At 54.7% G+C, this 18,523-nt stretch overlaps 7 protein-coding genes across 7 annotated transcripts; 5 read left to right on the top strand and 2 right to left on the bottom strand.

Annotated features, from left to right (window-relative positions):
• The first annotated feature begins 252 nt into the window (after positions 1 to 252).
• N656DRAFT_55952 (zf-PARP-domain-containing protein) lies at positions 253 to 2,267 on the top strand. The gene is made up of 7 exons (XM_064810089.1): positions 253 to 497; positions 704 to 839; positions 976 to 1,080; positions 1,165 to 1,240; positions 1,306 to 1,398; positions 1,458 to 1,909; positions 1,959 to 2,267. The coding sequence occupies exons 1-7, from the start codon at positions 482 to 484 to the stop codon at positions 1,966 to 1,968; spliced, it is 888 nt and encodes a 295-aa protein (XP_064675269.1). The 5' UTR covers positions 253 to 481; the 3' UTR covers positions 1,969 to 2,267.
• Positions 1,834 to 2,591, top strand: N656DRAFT_773878 (uncharacterized protein). The gene has a single exon (XM_064814150.1). It carries the CDS (start codon positions 2,012 to 2,014, stop codon positions 2,264 to 2,266), a length of 255 nt encoding a protein of 84 aa, XP_064675268.1. The 5' UTR covers positions 1,834 to 2,011; the 3' UTR covers positions 2,267 to 2,591.
• Positions 2,592 to 4,643: 2,052 nt separating this feature from the next.
• N656DRAFT_794138 (uncharacterized protein) lies at positions 4,644 to 6,384 on the top strand (the record flags this gene model as incomplete). Its single annotated transcript, XM_064817241.1, has 3 exons — positions 4,644 to 5,184; positions 5,236 to 6,053; positions 6,157 to 6,384. 3 exons carry the CDS (start codon positions 4,644 to 4,646, stop codon positions 6,382 to 6,384), a joined length of 1,587 nt encoding a protein of 528 aa, XP_064675267.1.
• Positions 6,385 to 7,124: 740 nt separating this feature from the next.
• N656DRAFT_773876 (uncharacterized protein) lies at positions 7,125 to 9,484 on the bottom strand. The gene has a single exon (XM_064814149.1). It carries the CDS (start codon positions 9,440 to 9,442, stop codon positions 7,538 to 7,540), a length of 1,905 nt encoding a protein of 634 aa, XP_064675266.1. The 5' UTR covers positions 9,443 to 9,484; the 3' UTR covers positions 7,125 to 7,537.
• Positions 9,485 to 9,675: 191 nt separating this feature from the next.
• On the top strand, positions 9,676 to 13,144 carry N656DRAFT_773875 (6-phosphofructokinase). The gene is made up of 3 exons (XM_064814148.1): positions 9,676 to 10,950; positions 11,007 to 11,474; positions 11,529 to 13,144. The coding sequence occupies exons 1-3, from the start codon at positions 10,060 to 10,062 to the stop codon at positions 12,702 to 12,704; spliced, it is 2,535 nt and encodes an 844-aa protein (XP_064675265.1). The 5' UTR covers positions 9,676 to 10,059; the 3' UTR covers positions 12,705 to 13,144.
• Positions 13,145 to 13,860: 716 nt separating this feature from the next.
• Positions 13,861 to 15,780, top strand: N656DRAFT_55906 (uncharacterized protein). Its single transcript, XM_064810083.1, has 3 exons — positions 13,861 to 14,263; positions 14,320 to 14,711; positions 14,775 to 15,780. The coding sequence occupies exons 1-3, from the start codon at positions 14,001 to 14,003 to the stop codon at positions 15,638 to 15,640; spliced, it is 1,521 nt and encodes a 506-aa protein (XP_064675264.1). The 5' UTR covers positions 13,861 to 14,000; the 3' UTR covers positions 15,641 to 15,780.
• A 699-nt stretch (positions 15,781 to 16,479) lies between these two features.
• Positions 16,480 to 18,482, bottom strand: N656DRAFT_773873 (uncharacterized protein). Its single transcript, XM_064814147.1, has 5 exons — positions 18,254 to 18,482; positions 18,099 to 18,174; positions 17,833 to 17,990; positions 17,143 to 17,744; positions 16,480 to 17,074 (listed from the first exon to the last, which is right to left on the bottom strand). The coding sequence occupies exons 1-5, from the start codon at positions 18,354 to 18,356 to the stop codon at positions 16,652 to 16,654; spliced, it is 1,362 nt and encodes a 453-aa protein (XP_064675263.1). The 5' UTR covers positions 18,357 to 18,482; the 3' UTR covers positions 16,480 to 16,651.
• Positions 18,483 to 18,523: the final 41 nt, after the last annotated feature.

The following is an 18,523-nucleotide window of genomic DNA, read 5'->3' as shown; positions in this document are numbered from 1 at the left end:
AATTCCCCCCAAAAGGCAACCTGGAACGCAAGGTCTTTTCCTGCTTTGTGCTTTTCATCAATTATCAGTGATAAACCCCGCCAAGCTTGGATGAAGGCCACCGCATGACGCGCCAACCACCTCGGTTGTTCCTCACCATCGCACCTTCCAATCTTCCCAGCAAAAGTGCCTAATTAGGCGGGCCTCTATGGATGGTTGGCTAGAAATTCATTGACCGCGTCTTTTCCTCCTCACATTTTCATTCAAGGTCCTCCACCCAATACTCAATTTTCTCTGAAGTTTCCAATTATAAACACTGCGGCCTTGGGCAGACGCGTCGCTCAACCAGTCATCGTCAAATCACTGGCATATCGTCAGTGGCGCGCGACTGATCTGGATTGGCATCCCAAGCTTTTATCAGCGCCGACTTTTCCACCTCAATCTCTGAGAAACAGACAGTCTCTTCTCATAATCTCCCATTGAGCAGAGGAATCTGCCCAAGATGTCTTACCGCATCGGTATGTATATTCGACGGATTGCTTCAAAGTTCACGCCGTATCATCTTCACCTCTCCTCTCTGCTGCCCTCCTCATCTACCTGCCACTACACTACGACTTATTACTTGTTGCCTTGCGGAACTGTCGCCGTGGCCGTTGCCTGCGCGCGTCTTTTTCCATGTCAGCTATGCCGTGCTACGTTCCCAGCTAACCAAGCACACAAACAGAAATCTCCGAAAACAACCGCGCAGGCTGTAAAGACAAGGTCTGCAAGGATGCCGGCACCAAGATCATGAAGGGCGAACTGCGCCTGGGAACGTGGGTTGTGATTAAGGACCATGGTAGCTGGCAGTGGCGCCATTGGTATGTTTATTTGTTTCCCTACCTTTCCTTTTCCCTCTCCCCTCCCCCATACCATTCTTTTCCATCTATGAATTTGAACCGCGGTAACTGTCTGGTCTAACAAGCGGTGGCGATGGCCGTGGCGTGGTGATTATAGGGGTTGCGTCTCGGGAGAGCAGATCAAGAATATCCAGGAGAAGATCGGCAAAGATGACAATGACGAGTATAACTGGGACATGATTGACGGATGGGAGGAGCTTGAGTGAGTCTTGTCTTGGGTGCTCTGAATTTGTTTCATTCGGATCCTGGTGGTTAGGTGGTGCTGATTGTGGCGGTTTGATCCAAGGGACCATGAGGATGTGCGTGAGAAGATACGCCAAGTGCTGAATCAGGGCCATATCGACCCCGAGGATTTCAGAGGAGTGAGTACCTGCGCTTTTTGCCCAGGTCAACGATCGATGATTTAACATGGACGCCTGCTCTTAAGGACCCTGAGATGAACGTCCCCGGCCAGAGGGGTATCCACGCTCCGAAAAAGAAGACCAAGGGCGGTCAAGAGGAAGAGGAAGCGGGCGGTGAGGTATGTGTCTTGTTTCTGTCTCGTACAGCATCTCAACGGGAAGTCTGACGATTCCACAGGATACCAAAGCAAAGTCCAAGAAAGCCCCTGCCAAGCGTGGTCGCAAGAAGGCTGAGGCTGAGGAAGAGGAGGGCGAGGAGGAACGTCCGGCAAAGAAACCCAAAAAGGCTGCAGCTGCCAAGAAGAAGGCTGAACCTGAGCCGGAGCCTGAATCCGAGCCGGAGCCAGAGAAGCCCAAGAAGGCAGCGAGGGGCAAACGTGGCGCCAAAGCGGCTGCCGCTGTTGTGGAGAATGAGGACCAGGACGAACTGGCGCCGGAGACTCCGGTCAAGAAAACCACATCTGCTAAGAGCAGGCGTGTAAAGAAGGAGCAGGAGCCCGAGCCCCAGCCCGGGACCGAACCCGAGGCGGAGGAAGAGGAGGCACCGCCCACACCGAATATGAAGAAGGCTCGTAAAGCGAAGGCTGCAAACGGAACGGCAACTGCCCCAAAGAAGCGCGGCAAGAAGTCGTAAGTACTTACTTCTTCTGACTCTAGGATGGTTGCTGATTACATACAGGGAGGCTTAACGGACATGTATCTGCTGGAGCGTCAACGTGCTTGGAGGCCGGCATGTCGTACAATGAGCCCTGGTTCACTCCGCACGAGAGGAATGCGGTCGCTGTACTTCTTGCTCCTCTGCCCCCGTCCTGGCCTGTGTCTCTTTCGACCGTCTCCTTCAATTTTTCATGGTTTTTGTCCTTGTTTTTTGTGCCCGACCCCGCTGTAATATTTGCTCAAAAGATCTGGGGGACGGGACGGTCACAGAAGCCAACAGAGGCAGTGTATAGTAGCAAGTTCAATCAGGGAGACGGGCAATCCATCTGAATTGGAGCCAGAGGCCCGCAAAAGCCCGATTTTCTTCTGTCTTGTGCTCCTTCGCATACTGAGCCAGATGGTGAAAACTTACTCAGTGTACTACACAAGTGCAACAGGTCTTGGATGCTCAGGCCAGCTCCGGCATGACGGTAGGCAGGCCTTGACGAGGGGGCATGCATCGTCGAAACGAAACATGCAGGGATTTCTAGAGTATTCCTCTGCCCTCGGCAATCTGGGACTTCGTGTAGTGTAGTGTATGAACGATGGAAGCAGAGGAATGGGTCACAGACCCGGGGCGCAGGGTCGATTGGGGTTGGTGGATGGGCCGGATCCGGGAGCGCGCCACAGTGGTTACGCCGCGAGCCGCCGCAAATGCCGAGGGGTTGTCGTCTATATCCGTACATGCCCTGCAACACAACGTAGATCGTTGGATTGGGCTTGGGCGACGTGAAGATCTACGCTTATTATGCCTTAACACCACTCATCTGCAGGTGCTTTTGTCCTCTGCTCCTGGTTGTTGGGCATCTAAACTGACTCTGTTTCTGTCTCTTGGTATCTTGTGGAACCAGAAACCGGCAAGGCTGTGTGGACTGTGGACTGTAGAGGAGGTGACAATGACGCTGAAGCATGTCGAGGCAGGGCTTTTCTTGGGCAGTTGGACTCAGGTAGGTGATTGGGCACGACGGAGCCAGTCATGGTGGCAGCTGGGAGGTGACATGCCGCTTGTGCTATGCATCATTACATCATCATCTCCTAGCTGGTAGCTCTTGGGTGTCTCGCTTTCGAGGGAGTCCCGTGGTCTGGTCTTATCATACGAAGCACATGCACACTCCACCGGGTAACGTAGGGTTCGTCCCCAGTAGATGGGGGATATCGCAACCTCACCGCTAATAAGGCCATTCGTGTAGGAGGCTGGGAAGGTCTAGGTGTGTGGGTATGTTGAAGTCCTCCATCGGCCCTGGCCGGATTGACGCAGACTCAAGCGGTTCAGCACAGGGTAATTGGTTGACATTTGTCCTTTCTGTCAGACACGAGCCTCAGCAGATTGTGAGAGTGAACTTGAAGTGGGTGCCTTGTCAGGTTAGTTGGCGCGTGCCCGCCTGGGACGAGGCTCGGGCAGTGGGATGGCATCCACCGTGCGGCGATGCTGCGCCAAGGCCCACCTGCTGAGACACCCTCGTGTTTGTTTCGTCGTCGGACTGCGACTGACCACCACACTCGGTATTTGGGCTGCTTCTGTGATCATAGAAATCATCGTTTGGATAGTGTAGAGAGACGGGAAGGAACCTAATGTTTTCGTAGTTTTGCTGGCAGATGTTGACTTGCACCTTGGGCTTCAAGCCACTTTTCAGTGTCTACTGCTGTGGCTGACCTAGGCTGATAGGGCTGGCCAAGCCCCGATTCATGTTCATCCCGTCGTGCTCATTGCTCTTGACTGACCCACTGAATTTAGTTACCTTTTTCCAACGCCAGCCGCTGCTCTCATGCATGGCTCGCAGACAGCTTTACCCAGCACCAACTAGGGGGAAGTCGGGCAGAAAAATGGCGTTACATAAAACGAGGGTGCAGGTCTGTCCTATGTAGCCTCAGGACCTACTGTAGGCGCCGATTTTTAGGGCGCTTGCAAAACCCGATGCCGCTGCTGTGGGATGACGACGTTGGTTTCGAGCCCAAATTAAAATCCCGGACGACTGGCCAGCACCGCCAACCAGGTCAGACCCTGAAACCTCCCCAGGCCCCAAACCCAGTTCTCTGTAGCGAAGGAGCAACCAAGCAGCTCTCATTCCCTCTCAGGCTCTCACCTCTTTGCGGCTACTTTTAATATCCAAGACCTGGAAACCGACCACCAGCACGAGCCAGTCTTGTGGCGGCATAGGTTGCTTTGCGGCTTCCGTTTCAAACATCTTTCGTCGATTATCTTAATACTGGCGGACGTCCCTAGATTTTTGGATTCTGGACTATTCCACGGCCTACGTCGTGAATTTGTGACATAAGAGACCAAGACAGTGAGTGACAAGAGACTGAGGAGGCTTGGTCAAGCTTGCCAAGGTCCCTGGTCACATTGGTCACTGCCCCGCCTTGGCTCCCGCCCATCCACTGCACTCGTCCCTCCAACCTCCCCAAGACCGACCAACGTCACAGCCGCAGACCGGTTGGGTTGCTTCTTTTCCCTCGCAAAAGCTCCAGTTTGTTGTGAACCAGACAAATATATTGGCAACTTCACGCCTGGTCCTCACAAACAGTACTTGTTTGGCCCTCTCTAGGCCTCTAACTGCTAAACCAGCCCACTAAAGTCTTACGTTTACCTGGGTCAGCGAACCCCGCTTTGTCCGCCCGCCAGCCACGACACTTATCACAGAACGGCTCGCAGTACCAAGCAGCAGCCATGTCCAGAAGTCGGGTCGACTTCGGCGAGAGCGAGTATATCAGGGATATCCCACGTCGCGCCCCTGTTCGAGAATATGATGAGCTGGACGTCCGTGTGCGGGAGCGGTCGCGGGAGCGTGTGCCGGCTTTCATGCGGGAGGAGAATAGGAGGCCCGAGCCGGGTCCGCTGGTGCTCAGACAAAGAGAGGTTGAGACGGTCGAGCGGCCCCGCCAAAGGTCCCCTAGCCCAATCCGGTACCGCGAGCGCATAGTTGAGCGCGCTAGGAGCGTCAGCCCTTCCAGACGCTTTGAGGAAGATGTGCGCATTCGAAAAGTCGTTAGGGAGCCAAGCCGTGGCCCTGGCCCCGAGAGGATCCGGTTTATCCAACCGTCACGCTCCCGGTCGCGGTCTCGTTCATCGGAACGGGAGCATATTCGGATCGTTGAGAGAAAGGAGGAAAGGATCCCCGCGCCTCCGTCGCCGCCACCGCCGCCCAAGGTCATCAAAGGGCCGACGATTGAGAGAGAAGTTATCACGCATTACCGGGACATCGATCATGGTGAGTGATGAGCTTCCGCTTCTTCAAGACCGCATCTCTGACAGTTAGCAGGCATGGTCGTTGCGCGACCACCCTCTCCTCCACCCCCGGTGCGTCATCGTGACACCGAGATTGACATTGTCACATCTCGAGGAGACACGGAGATCGACATCCGCAGGAACCACCATTCCCACAGTCGTGGACGATCTATCTCTCGGGAGCGGGTCTCACGCCGCCCGAGATGGGAGGACGACGTGCTGGTTGAGAGTGACCGCAAGCACCTTCACGTGGACATTGAGCGCCGGCGGAGCACCTCCAGGGGACGCCGTGCCCACTCGGCCGCTCCGCCGACGACCCACTACGACGACGAAGCCAGGGAGATCATGTATCAAGTGACCGCGCGGGGCAAAATGGGTGAAGCGAAGAACGGCATAACCCAGGACTGGGCCCTCATCGACGTGCCGCCCGGAACGGAGCGTGTAATCATGGACGGCGCCGGCGGCGCGGCTGCCGAAGTGACATGGACGAAATACAGCGGCGCAAGACGCGCCAAGTTCATCCCAGACCGCGATGAGAAGAGCTCTGTCGTTTCATCATCGACAAGCGTGACGGATGTTCGAGGCCGGGAGCGGGACCAGGATAGGCGCCTGAGCGTACAAATCATCGACAAGGACGGCCGCGGCAAAGACCGTGAGGTTGAAATCGAAAAGGTCACGGATCGACGTGTCACCGTCCGCAGCGGCTCAATTCCACCCACACCGCACCGCAGGAACGACTCGATGTGGACCGAGATCCCGAGGGACATGGTCACGCGCGAGGCTATCGATGAGCTGGGCTATGAGTTCGAGGAAACCGAGCGCTATTACTACATTGTCGACTACCTCACTCCTGTAAGTTCTCTCCTCTTCTCTCTCTCAGGAACAGCCTCCGCTCTTGCGGCTTGAAGCAGATCGACAGCTTGCTAACCACGTGGCCTCAACCAACCAAAAACAGGACGACGTCCAACGCCTCGTAGACCTGTCCGATCGGATCCGCGCGGCGCGCAAGGAGCGTGCCCGCGAAATCCAGTGGGAACGCGAGTGGCGCGACGACGTCCAGCACCGCAACCATCACCACCACCACCGCCACCGCTACTCGGTCGACCACTTTGACGACGAGCGCGTCGTCGAGCACGAAATCATCTATGATAGCCGCCATCCCGGAAAGCTGTACCGGCACTAGGGCCGCCGGTACCTTGTGCTGGAATAGGAGGCCGTTTTTCATTCACACCTTGACAAGGGCGATACGCCGGCGGGCACGGGATGGAAGCTAAGCTGGCCGGTGATTATACGACGCTTGTGATGACGTTCAGATTCTTTTCGACATGACTGGGCTTAGGCGAGGCGATACCAAGCTTGCTGTCTTGTTGTCGTCGCCAACGTCGAAGCAAGCAAGCAAGCAAGCCTAGGCATGGGAGCCGGAGCGGAAACTTGGGGTTGATGACTTTTGATGGTTGACTTCTCATTGTTGGTTTTCTCATGGTTTTTCTTGGCTATAAGCGGGTTGTTCATGTTGATTGGTTCCTTTTCTCATGTTGCATTCCCTCTTCTTTCCCATCCCTTTTTGCCTGCCCTTCATTCCTTGGTTCGGATTCTAATGAATGATGGATGGCATGGATTGTGTGTAACGGCCTTCTCATGTTTTCCCTAACGACGTTCATGACTAAATGCCTGCAATAAAAAAGGATGCTTTTCATTTTACGCATATGTTTGCTTTGGTCCCGAAAGGAGGGGGTTGGATGGTCTCGTACGAAGGGGTTGAGCCGCGCAGTGGAAGTGGTCAACGCTGGATTGCAGAATGGATATTCCCCCTTCTCTTGGTTTCGTTGGTTATCTCTGGATTTTAACATAGACTTGGGCACTGAAAGGCACATGTGAGATACTCTGAGCACAATTTTACAAGTTCTGTCAATCTGTATGTGTTGATTGTGTTTGGGAAACGAGCCCTACGTTTGATTTGACCGCTGTTTATCTACTTGTGTTGCTCTTTGGCCCTAAAACGTGGGTAGGTGGACTGTGCCGGGATGGTGCTTAGTCCTGTGTCGTTCGGGCCACGCCGCTGTTTCCGATGGGGGTCTCGTCCGCTTCTGCTGTGGCAGGCTTGCTGAGCCTCTTGCGACCCTCGCCGCGTTTCACGGCGGTGTGAGGATGCAGTGCCGGTGTGCAGCGCCCCCTCCGCTCCATCAACATCATCACCTTTCGAAGTGCCGACTGCATTCTTTATCCCACTACTATGCGGCCTCGCGGGGCCACAGGGTATCTATGACACTTGGCGCCAGCGTATCGATATCTCCCAGGCGGCCATTCAAGTGCAGGGCATGTGTATCATTCACCGATCAAGTGCTCGGCACGCCGGTTGATGAGAGCACATGTCTAACGATCTCGTCCAAGTTGCCTTCTCCGGGCCATGTCCACTTCCGCTGTACCGTCCTGCCCACCTCCGGATAGTTCGCCGCAACACGGAGCTCTGGACGGCCGGTGGCCGGATCCGCAGAAAAATCAAAGTTGAGCTTATATTCGCCGCTGTAATAGTCAACCAGCCCGGCGTGGCTCGTGTCAACACCCCAGCCTGTTCTTGGGCGCTGCTCGTCGTTATTGACGTCGCTGGGCGGCTGCTCGGTCGGGGCTGCCGCCGCGTAGTAATGCGCAGTCAGCGCGCGGGACACAGCGCGGTAGAGGTACCAGGAGAGCTCCGTAAGGCGGTCAAATTCTTCTACGCCGGACGGGCATATGCTCGTGAGCGGGTTTTGAGATCCGGGGAGTGAAGGGGGAAGGCAATGGACGGCGAATTGGGCGCCATAGAGCTGGGAAGGTCTGACCATTATTCTCAGACGGGAGGTTGGGGTGATTGTCAGATCGAATTGGACTGCTGGTGGCCTAAGCAGGACGGCAACCAGGGCTGTTGAGGCTGGTACTCCGGGTGGTGTGCCGAGGGGTGGCTCTTTCATGGTGATGGAAGAGCTTAGGCCGGCGGAGCGGAGAACATTGGTGAAGGAGGTTAGGAAGCGCACAAACTGCTCAACGCTCTTGTCGTACTCCAAATAAGAGATGATGGGTGTGAGAAGGGAATATGCTGGAGGAGGTCCTCTACTTGCGCTGGGTTCCGACCGTCTATGTTCGTTCAACCTATGGGCGGCGCTGAGGAGCAAACACAGGGTGATGTATAGCGACTCTGCTATTGCATCTTGGGGCCCTAGCTGCTCAACTTGCGCTTCATCAGTGTCATCTAGAGATGCCAGCCGTATGGAAATTGTTCTTGTGGCGTCCAAGGTGTAGGCCACGGCATTCTTATCCAAACGGAGATTTCGGCTAAGTAATGTGCGGCCCTCCCTGTTGATTTCATGCCATAGCTCCTGGGCAAATATGGTATCTCGTGCCTCCTTCACACGATCCTGTAGCGGGGCGTCTCCGGGCAAGGGCCGTGGTAGTGTTGACCTGCCGACGACGACACCATTCTCCAGAATGCTGACTTGGAGACGCTTAGAGCCGCTGCCCATTTTCCCATGTTCCAGCTGAACCGATCCATTCTCTGCTCTCCTCATGGGCGCGATGCTGTTGATCTTGAATTCCGGGGCAGTGTTCGTAAACCCAAACTTGACTCCCATGGTGTGGGTCTCATGAGGCAGCCGGAAAGTCCGCCATCCATCCTTGCTTACTGCCAGCACCTCAGACCAGTACCTGGTCTCAGAGCCAATCTCTTGCTGCAGTCTCTTCGAGGCGGCAAGAGCAGTGTCCGCAGCCTTGTTGAGGTCGATCAGACGTTTTCCAATCGCCACCATCTTGTTGTCGGGGACTCTATTCAGGGTAAGAGGTGTGGGTGCTTCGAGCATTGTCGCACCGAGGGTGCCGACGCCGACCAGTTCGCGCAGACCGTGACTGAAAGTGGTGACGGCCTGTGCAGGATTCTCCTTGGAGAGCAGAAGGGAGACGAAGTCGAGGGCGAACATGGACGTCTGGTGCGTCATGTGGATGGCCTTTAGGACCTCGTCTCGCGCGGCGGCAACATCCTTCGTCTCGGCGACGTCGCTATCCGCCTCGGAGGTAGCACCCGCCATGTCAACATCTTCGTCATCGCGGTCGGCACCGCTCGACTGGCGCTCGATTTGCCTTCGCAGATCGGCCGAGTCTAGGCTTCGAAACCCGCCGGGCTCGGCATTTACTCGCCGGATGAAATCGACGATATTCTGCGGCCCACGCTGCGGCGTGGGCCGCGGCTGCAATGAGAATGGTCTGTCGCTCATCGTGTGGTATGTTGGGCTTGTGGGAGTCGAGGGAGATTGTGATGGTTAAGGGTCGATGGAAACAGTGCAAATTGCATAGGCTTGTCACTCAGTACCCCTGCATCAGGGCGCCAAAACTCCCGGACCTTGCTGGATAATCCCACTGTGACCCACCTAATCCATAGCGTTACATCAAGCAGTTATGTCATTTTTGTCACTAAACCCCTCACATATAGCTTTCAATCATTACAGCCCGTACGACGACAGCAATCGTGCACAATGCGGCCAAACGGTAAAAGATTTGATGTTAAATATGATAGCCAAGTGTAAGAGGGATTTTGATCTCTGCCCAGCCTCCGGTGCACAACCAAATCAAGCCAATGTTTCTTTTTGCGGTGTTTTAGTAGTTGTGCCCCGCGATCCGATAAGATAAGAGCTCCTGGAGTCGGACTTCAAATGGGTGGTGCTGTTTCGATCAACCTCGTCCGATGCAATTCTTGAAATCGTGTCTTTGGGGGGCTCTTCCACGCGGGAAATCAGGAAAATGAAATAAACTCCCAGTCTCTTCGATTCCTCCTCAGAACCCCGCGCCCTCTTGACTAGAACCTTGTTCCCCGCCAGGCAAGGCCGCCTGGAGCATGCCCATTCCCAGCATCAACTTTTCCGCTCGGCCCTTTTCTGCCCTTTTCCATCCATTCCCAACACTTCTTGCCTTCGTTCTCCTTTCGATCCCCGTCGGTCTGCTCTTTCGGAGCCAGCGGACTTTGTCGCCCGCCGCGGATTCTAATTCACGCAAGGGTTCCGCACCATCCAAAATGGCCGTGAAAAAAAAGATCGCCATCATGACCTCGGGCGGGGATTCGCCGGGCATGAACGGTGTGGTGCGGGCCTGTGTCCGCATGGCCATCCACATGGGTTGCGACGCCTATTGCATCTACGAGGGTTATGAAGGCTTAGTGCGAGGTGGTGACCTGATACGAAAGATGGAGTGGCACGACGTCCGTGGTTGGCTGTCCGAGGGCGGTACCTTGATCGGCACCGCCCGGTGCATGGCCTTCTTCGAGCGCGCCGGCCGCCTGGCCGCGGCCAGGAATTTGATTAGTCAAGGCATTGACGCACTTATCATCTGCGGGGGTGACGGCTCGCTCACCGGAGCTGACAGGTTCCGCGCCGAATGGCCTTCGCTGATAGAAGAGCTTCAGGCTAGCGGCGAGTTCACCGCCGAAACTCTCGAGCACTACAAGCACCTCAACATCGTCGGCCTCGTTGGATCCATTGACAACGATCTATCTGGCACAGATGCCACTATCGGATGCTACTCGGCGCTCGCGAGGATCTGCCATGCCGTGGATCTCATCGAGGCCACTGCATCGTCCCATTCACGTGCCTTTGTCATTGAGGTCATGGGCAGGCATTGCGGCTGGCTGGCGTTGATGGCCGGGGTTGCGACTGGCGCTGATTTCATCTTCATCCCGGAGAAGCCTAGGGAGGACAACTGGAGAGAAGAGATGTGCGGCATTGTCGACCATGTTTGTGTTACAAGCCCTCCATGCTGTGTGCGACGGAAACTAACACCCAATGACAGCACCGGAAACTCGGAAAGCGCAAAACCATAGTGATCATTGCCGAAGGCGCGCTTGACAGACAGGGGAATAAGATTACGCCCGATATGATTAGAGACCTATTGGCTGACAAGAATGGTCTCGGTCTCGACACCAGAATCACAACGCTGGGTCATGTTCAACGAGGAGGAACGGCCGTGGCCTATGACCGAATGCTCGCAACCCTGCAAGGCGTCGAGGCCGTCAAAGCCGTCTTGGACGCCACGCCTGAAACACCGACATGCGTCATCGCTATCACCGAGAACAAGATTGTGCGGAAGCCACTCATGCAAGCAGTGCAAGACACGAAAAAGGTGGCCCGGGCGATTGAGCGGCAGGATTTTGACGAGGCCATGTCGCTACGCGATGCCGAGTTCTCGGAGCAGTACCGGTCGTTCATGATGACTACCGCAGTCCAGATGAACGAGCACCTGATGCTTCCGGAAAAGGAGGTAGGTGGTAGTGCCAAGCTGATCCCACTGGCTGCTTGTTAACAGTTGCTCAAGCGAATGAAAATTGGTTTTATCAACGTTGGTGCCCCGGCTGGCGGCATGAACGCCGCAGTCAGGGCCGGTGTGGCGTACTGCCTATCCCGGGGACACGAACCAGTCGCCATCTACAACGGCTTCGCCGGGTTTGCACGACATCACGGAGACAAGCCCCTGGGCGCGGTCCGGGACTTTGACTGGTTGGAGGTTGATGGTTGGGCAAGCAAGGGGGGCTCGGAGATCGGGACCAACCGAGAGCTCCCGAGCGAATCGGGCATGGAGACCATCGCAAATCTAATCGAACAGTACAAATTCGATGCCTTATTTCTCATTGGAGGGTTCGAGGCTTTCCACGCCGTTTGCCAGCTGCGGAAGGCTAGAGACCAGTATCCGTCGTTGTGCATCCCAATGACGCTGCTGCCTGCCACTATCTCCAACAATGTCCCCGGCACCGAGTACTCACTCGGCTCCGATACTTGCCTCAATGAGCTGGTCGAATACTGTGACAAAATCAAGCAATCGGCATCCGCAACCCGGCGGCGTGTCTTTGTCATTGAGACTCAGGGTGGGCGCTCCGGTTACGTCGCAACCTTGGGTGGTCTCGGCGTCGGCGCTTCGGCAGTTTACACCCCGGAAGAGGGCATCAGCCTCGAGATGCTTGCGGCAGATGTGCAGCATCTCAAATCGGTGTTTGCGCAAGATAAGGGCCAGAGCCGCGCCGGCCGGCTGATTCTGATCAACGAGAAGGCCTCCAGGGTCTATACCGCGAAGCTGATAGCCGATATCCTCCGTGACGAGGCGCATGGGAGGTTTGAGAGCCGCGAGGGGATTCCGGGTCACATGCAGCAGGGCGGTGTCCCCTCACCCATGGACCGCTGCCGCGCCGTGCGCCTGGCCATTCGGTGCATTCAACACTTGGAGCAGTTTGGCCGGAATGTGCACAATAGGGTTAAAACGGACCCCATGAGCGCTACCGTCATCGGCATCAAGGGCGCCAGCGTCGTATTTACGCCCGTCCAGAAGCTTGAGGAGGATGAGACTGACTGGCCTAATCGGCGTCCCAAGGCGGCGTTTTGGCGGGACATGAAGGAGATTGTGGATATCCTTGGGGGACGGCCGCAGTACCATCACCCTGAGCCTGACCTGACGGGACTCAAAGCGAAGGACGTAAAGCGTGGAATTGAGAGCTATTGAAGCCTCTGAGCTTTGGGTTTGCGACTTGACTTGGGCTATCGTTGAGTGATTGGGTTGGGGATATCTCGGTCTCCGGGAGGATTGGGCTTGTTCTTGAAACCCACGACGCTCCTCACTTCCATGTTATTTACAGATAGGCGATGCTAGCTAGAGGGCAATACTGTCGGGATAAACGGATACAGGACGAATATCATCCTGCGCAAGTCACGTACTGGACGGGCATGACATTGTGGGGATGTGTGAGATAGGGAAGCTGAAAGCTGAACCGGCTGAAAATGGGGCGAGGGTTATGATTCGTCGCATTCGCAGTGATGCTGCCTAGCCGTTGACATGACGCTGTGACCGGAGGTTTACAGTACACTAGCAGCGTATGGGGGAATAGTGGTGTAGATCTGTTAAGGCACGGTGATGCCCTCATTGTCCCTATCCATGTAAGCTGACATTACGCCTTTATCAGCGAACCTACCATCCATCGATGACCGTGTCTGTCATCGTCGCGTAAGATCTCTAATGATGATTAGTGAGATAATATAACCTGTTTCCAGGAACTTGTTGATGGAAGTCCTGTGCGGGGAGCACGAATACAAATCTAATGTTTCGGTAGAGGTACTGTACGGTACTATCCTGCGTATAACTCACCTGTAAGATACATTGCAGTACGCCGCTATCGGTACCTAGATGTGCCTGAAGTGAGACGCCCGGCGTCTCCTCGCCGCCCGCTAGAGAGCCCCTGGCCCCACTGAAGCGGCACAGCAGCGCCAGCACGGGACGGCAGCTCCGTTCCTGCCTCCGCATCCCATCATCTGTACAACTCCCGACATGCGGACCCTGCTTGCTTGCGGCGAGGTCCGAATTAGATTGATCACATTCCGTAGCAGGCAAGGCTGGAAACATGCCGTCCACACGTTGTAGGGCGCTGGTTCCAGACTGCCCAGGAGAAGGTAGTATCGTGCCACCAGCGCCGTCAGCTTGAGGATGAGAGTCCCAATCTCACGGGAGGGAAGCTCCCGTCGCATTGGTTGCTTATCTCACGCATCTTCTTCGTTTGCTGCTCTCCCTTTTTATTTGACACTGCCGGCCGTGTGTTTGCTCATTGTTTCTCATTCGGCTTCCTGATGCGGCCTTGACTTCGCATTTGTTCTTCCTCGTTTCCAGTTGCTTGGATCCTCCTGCCTTGCGACGAGCGAACCTGACTGATCAGCGTCAAAGACGATCCAACGCGCGCTGGACGCTGGCGGAGGATAACCGTGTTGAGAGGCCCACGGGGTGTGTGTTCAACCACGGTCGATATTGTCAATGGCGTCCTTCTTTTCCACACTGCTCCTTCTGGGAGCTACCGCGCTACCAGCTCAAGCCGCCATCGCGGCCTGGTTCACCGAGATTGGACCCCAGGTCATCCTCCAGAACGCGACGACTGGCCTCATCCGATACAGTTCCTGCAACAGTTACGATATTCCAAAGTACTCGTACACCGATGGCAGTGTTTTCTCACTCACTTACAAGCCCAAAGCGGGCTCACCGTTGGCGGGAGCCGGATGGTGGACTCAGTTGACGACAATGTAACGTCTCTGATACTCACCCAGACGGACTTCATGGCTAACTTGTCTCTTCCTAGAGCGTCGATATTTTACATTGCAGAGGAAGGCGGCATTGCCAATGCCCTGTTCGAATGCAACATGAGCACCGGCTTGTTCCAGAGCCAAGGAAACTGGATAGTCAGCGGTCAAGCACCCAGCATCCATAAAGATACAGGTCTTGCTATTGTCCTCCTTGGCGAAGACAGCGGTTACCGTGTCTACTATCATGACCGCGAAGGCGCTATCAACGAGCTGGGATACACACCCCGGGATAACTGGCAGTATCGTGGCCTCATCTCCCAGGATATCAACTCCTTACCCGCATTAGCTGCCGCATTTAGCAGCCACGACAACATCACCGTTGCCTCTCCTCGTGACGATCAAAACATTGCCATTACGAGGTGGCATAAAGATGACAGTTGGCACAGATGTATGCGTCTTCACTGTCTCACTATCCCCGTTACAGCTCCGCGAAACTAACCGTGCCACCTAGCAACTCTACCACATGTGCTACAGGGTGACATCGCCACAAATGAAACAGTCAGGAATGATATTGCCATCAATGAGACGGCTACGGCCAACTTCAGCCTGCCGGCATGGGATGGCAAGTTGACTTCCCTGGGCATCAGCGTTGACGGTCAGAGCACACGGTTGCTCTGGTACATTGGCAACGACAGCAGTCTTTACTCAGTGGCAGACGAGAATTCGTATTGGACCCAGCAGGCCAACCAATCCAACGCCTTCTGGCCGCTTGCGGACAAGCCGAACGCCGATCTCGCAGTTGCCCACCACTCGGGCAGCAGTGACGTACGTATTTATTACATGGTCAAGGGACAACTCAGCGAGATTAAGTACGAGGACAAACTCTGGAAAGCGTGGTCGACCGTCGCACCACCCCCGCCGCCGCCGGCGACACAGTCCGGGGCGGCGCCTTCCTCGACAGATTCGGCCTCGGCCGACACTGGCCTCAGTCCTGGCGCCAAGGCGGGCATTGGTGTTGGAGTCTCGCTGGGCGCCATTGCTCTGGGCACAATCGTTGCCGCCGTCGTTTTCATGCGGCGCAGGAAGCAACTAGCGCTCCAGCAGCAGCGACCCGAGGCGGAAGACGGATCCGCCAGCAACCAGAGCTCATTCGGTTCTCCGACTTCCATGAGTGGAGGCTACGCGTGGGAAAAGCACGCATACGCTGCCTCTAATCTCCAAGTAGTGCATCAGTTAGACGAAACCACCAGCCCCACCGAGCTGGCAGTCCCTCAGCCCGTATTTGAGCTGCCTGTCCAGCCATACTCCCATGAGCTAGGGGCGGGGCCGTCTTGGCGGTTTGTAGAGAAGAAGGAAATTTCAGATAATAAGACATGAAGGAAGACATACTTTTGTATATGTGAGGAATATTGCTAGTACAACACATAACATCTATTCAAAGACCATCATACCAACCATACATGACCTGTGTCAACATTACAAGAGAATCGAGCTGGATATCTATCCTGAGATGCAATGATAAACTTGTTCTCTCTAATAGAGATATCTATGAAATTGGTTGATTCAATGTCAGAGCTATGGACGGCCGGCAGGTGATACTCTCCTCTTGTGCTCAATATCCCGCCATAAGGAGAGATGCGCTTCAGAATCAATCTCGTTCTGTTTCTCACTACCACTCCACAGCCTCATATTCAAATGGCTCTATCCCAGTGGGATTAAAAGGGCCATGAATCTGCGTAGAGCATACTGCCGGTCCTAAAGCCTTTAATTCAAAGATATTCGCATCATAGTACCAGACTGCACCATTACTAGTAGGGGGGAGAAGAAGGTTCTCTGAGCTTACTGGGCCTTTTATCAATGCACTTTGACATGCATGTTGAGGTAGATGTTTAAGCTACTTGTGCTAGGGATTATCAATGTCGCTGTACGATCGTCAAACTCATGCCCGTGGCTGGACTTTACTCCTTGATTGCTCTATGAGATCGCTTCTACGCTAAGAACAAAGCACAGGATTGAAATTACCGATTCTTCAGGGTCGCGATTTCCTGCCTGTTGCTGTTGCGGCTAGTGCGGTCTTGTGTAGTCCTTTGGTCCTACTCCTATTGGAAAGTGTCGGAAACTTTGAATTCCAAAGGAAGTTGCAATGGGATACGTAATCCAACGAGCCTATAATATAATGGAAATGTTCCTTTTTTCTTTCCTAATATACCTAGGTACCGTTTCTCAATTCGTAATTGTCTCTCAATCCATTTCCATCATTGCTAGCTCTTTGCTTGGCTTCCATCAGCCGTTGCCGGTATCAATATCATGTTATCTGCAGCACCAGATGTCCAACAGTCTAACTTGGTCCAAGTCACGGACCTGCCGACAGAAGCAAACCTATAACGGTCACACGATCTGGTGGGATGATATTTCCCGCAATTCAGTTTCGTTCACCATGGAGCTGCCCTTGCTGCTCCGGTGGTTGCGGTCCCTTGGAGATACCAAGGTTAGAGAGCGGCCGTCATGCAGAGAGCTCCGGCCCGGCCGCCAGAGCCTCGCTCTGTCACGCTCAGTAACCCGCCAGACAGCTAAGATTATCAGTGTTATGGGAATCGCTATAACCCACAGGACCCAAAAGTCAGGGTTGATGTCCATGTGCTGACTGCCAGGGGTAAAGAACTGTGTGCCAAAGATGGACGTGATGGCGCCGAAGGGCAAGAACACCAGACCGATAACGGATACGAGGCGTGCGCTTTGGCTGATCCCTAGATTGACCTGGCTGTTTTCCAGATTGACCCGGCTGTCATGTGCCGTGTTGATGTGGAACGCCTGAGTGGGATTAGTCCTCGGTGTGCAAGAGGTCAGCGGGGCTGTTGGTGCTTTGCAAGGGTACGTACAAGATCTATCGTATTCTTAATTCTGGCTTGTGAACTGGTAGTTCGTAACTTCGTTGACTGGAACAGTTCAAGACGATGACGCAAAAGGCGGTGCGTGTTTTCCCACAGTTTCCCCCCCTGCTGGCGGATCGACTCATGCTGCAACAAGGCCATGTCGACCTGTCGGATGGCAGCATCCAAGGCTTCGAGCATGAAGATGGCATTTTTGGCATTCGTGTGGATTTGATGCAAGTCGAGGGCCCATTCGTTCGACTGGAGTTTCTGCGCGTAACCGAAGATGTCCCTCTCGTCGTTGCGGATAAGGTTGGTCACTTCCCAGGCCACCTTGTCAACACGATGATACCACGACACCAAGGCAATGTCGACCAGCACATAGGGATCGACGGTAACATCGGTCCAATTTGGAGACCGCACGAATTTGAGGAGACGCTCCAAAGTCTCGATGGGCGGCTCAAAGACGATCAGCGCGACTGTGTAGGTGGATGCCCTTTGAGTCGGCAGCCAGGTAAGGAAAAATCCCCATTTTAGCCACTCTGGCTGTCGGTCCTCCGGGGTCGACGAATTTGTTCGTGGGATCTCAACAAGAAAGTGCATCCAGAGAGCTTGAACCAATGTTGGTCACAATCGACAGCAGGTCAGCGACTCGGGACCATACGACTATGAAGAACGACGGGACAGTTGACCACTTACTTTCACGCCCATCCTCGCCATGTTGGCACCCGAAAGAGTGCGTCACTCCACGCTCGCGCTCCCACACAAACTCATCAGGGAGATTGTACAAGTGGATAAACGCCTGGTATTCAGCCTCGGAGTCGGAGCCGGGGAACGCGCGCTCCAGGGGGGCGATTCTACAAGACAGGCTTCCAATCAGCTGACTAGAACGCAATGGTCACACCCATCTTGTCTCAAGGGGTGGTGGCAAGGACCGCTTGAGATAGAAAATCGAGCTGATGTACATGATATCGAGGTCCCGCCCGGTCCATGGAGCTAATTCAGCTGCAGCGTTATGTCTGCTCTGCCTTAGTGGCTCGTCTTTGGCGCCAGAACATTGTTAGAAGCTATTCGACAAGTTGGTCAAGCCCACTGACATGCGGGCGGAAGGGTGGCGTACCGCGCAGCCTCCACAGCCTGTGGTACGAGAAGTCAGAACCCCGCCTTGGGGTGGGAGAAGGCTCGGCCCTTGGAGGCGCATTGAGCGTGGCGTGTCTCTGCATCGTTTTGATGAAGCCAACAGCAACTTCAGCCAGGGAGACAGACTGGGAATGGAAAGATGGATACGAGGAAGGACTCGAAAAATAAGCAGCAGTACGTTTCCGGAGCACCAAGGGACAGTCAGGCCCAGGGCCAAGTTCCGACGCTCGACAAGAGGAAAGCGAGGTAT

This window comes from Canariomyces notabilis, assembly GCF_033297395.1.
Source record: "Canariomyces notabilis strain CBS 508.74 unplaced genomic scaffold N656scaffold_1, whole genome shotgun sequence".
NCBI lineage: Eukaryota > Fungi > Ascomycota > Sordariomycetes > Sordariales > Chaetomiaceae > Canariomyces > Canariomyces notabilis.
Note: the sequence above shows the minus strand (reverse complement) of the source record. Positions and strands in the feature narration are given on the sequence as shown.

What these genes read in the sequence shown, in the direction of transcription:
- N656DRAFT_773876 (XM_064814149.1), bottom strand. Translation starts at nt 9,442, where the DNA reads ATGAGCGACAGACCATTCTCATTGCAGCCGCGGCCCACGCCGCAGCGT.
- N656DRAFT_773875 (XM_064814148.1), top strand. Translation starts at nt 10,060, where the DNA reads ATGCCCATTCCCAGCATCAACTTTTCCGCTCGGCCCTTTTCTGCCCTT. An exon ending in TGTGCGGCATTGTCGACCAT is followed by an intron (nt 10,951 to 11,006) that starts GTTTGTGTTACA and finishes ACCCAATGACAG; the next exon opens with CACCGGAAACTCGGAAAGCG. An exon ending in TGATGCTTCCGGAAAAGGAG is followed by an intron (nt 11,475 to 11,528) that starts GTAGGTGGTAGT and finishes CAGTTGCTCAAG; the next exon opens with CGAATGAAAATTGGTTTTAT.
- N656DRAFT_55952 (XM_064810089.1), top strand. An exon ending in AGCTGGCAGTGGCGCCATTG is followed by an intron (nt 840 to 975) that starts GTATGTTTATTT and finishes TGGTGATTATAG; the next exon opens with GGGTTGCGTCTCGGGAGAGC. An exon ending in AAGAGGAAGCGGGCGGTGAG is followed by an intron (nt 1,399 to 1,457) that starts GTATGTGTCTTG and finishes ACGATTCCACAG; the next exon opens with GATACCAAAGCAAAGTCCAA.
- N656DRAFT_55906 (XM_064810083.1), top strand. Translation starts at nt 14,001, where the DNA reads ATGGCGTCCTTCTTTTCCACACTGCTCCTTCTGGGAGCTACCGCGCTA. An exon ending in TGGACTCAGTTGACGACAAT is followed by an intron (nt 14,264 to 14,319) that starts GTAACGTCTCTG and finishes GTCTCTTCCTAG; the next exon opens with AGCGTCGATATTTTACATTG. An exon ending in AGATGACAGTTGGCACAGAT is followed by an intron (nt 14,712 to 14,774) that starts GTATGCGTCTTC and finishes CGTGCCACCTAG; the next exon opens with CAACTCTACCACATGTGCTA.
- N656DRAFT_773873 (XM_064814147.1), bottom strand. Translation starts at nt 18,356, where the DNA reads ATGCAGAGACACGCCACGCTCAATGCGCCTCCAAGGGCCGAGCCTTCT. An exon ending in CAGGCTGTGGAGGCTGCGCG is followed by an intron (nt 18,175 to 18,253) that starts GTACGCCACCCT and finishes CTGGCGCCAAAG; the next exon opens with ACGAGCCACTAAGGCAGAGC. An exon ending in TGGCGAGGATGGGCGTGAAA is followed by an intron (nt 17,745 to 17,832) that starts GTAAGTGGTCAA and finishes CATTGGTTCAAG; the next exon opens with CTCTCTGGATGCACTTTCTT.
- N656DRAFT_773878 (XM_064814150.1), top strand. Translation starts at nt 2,012, where the DNA reads ATGTCGTACAATGAGCCCTGGTTCACTCCGCACGAGAGGAATGCGGTC.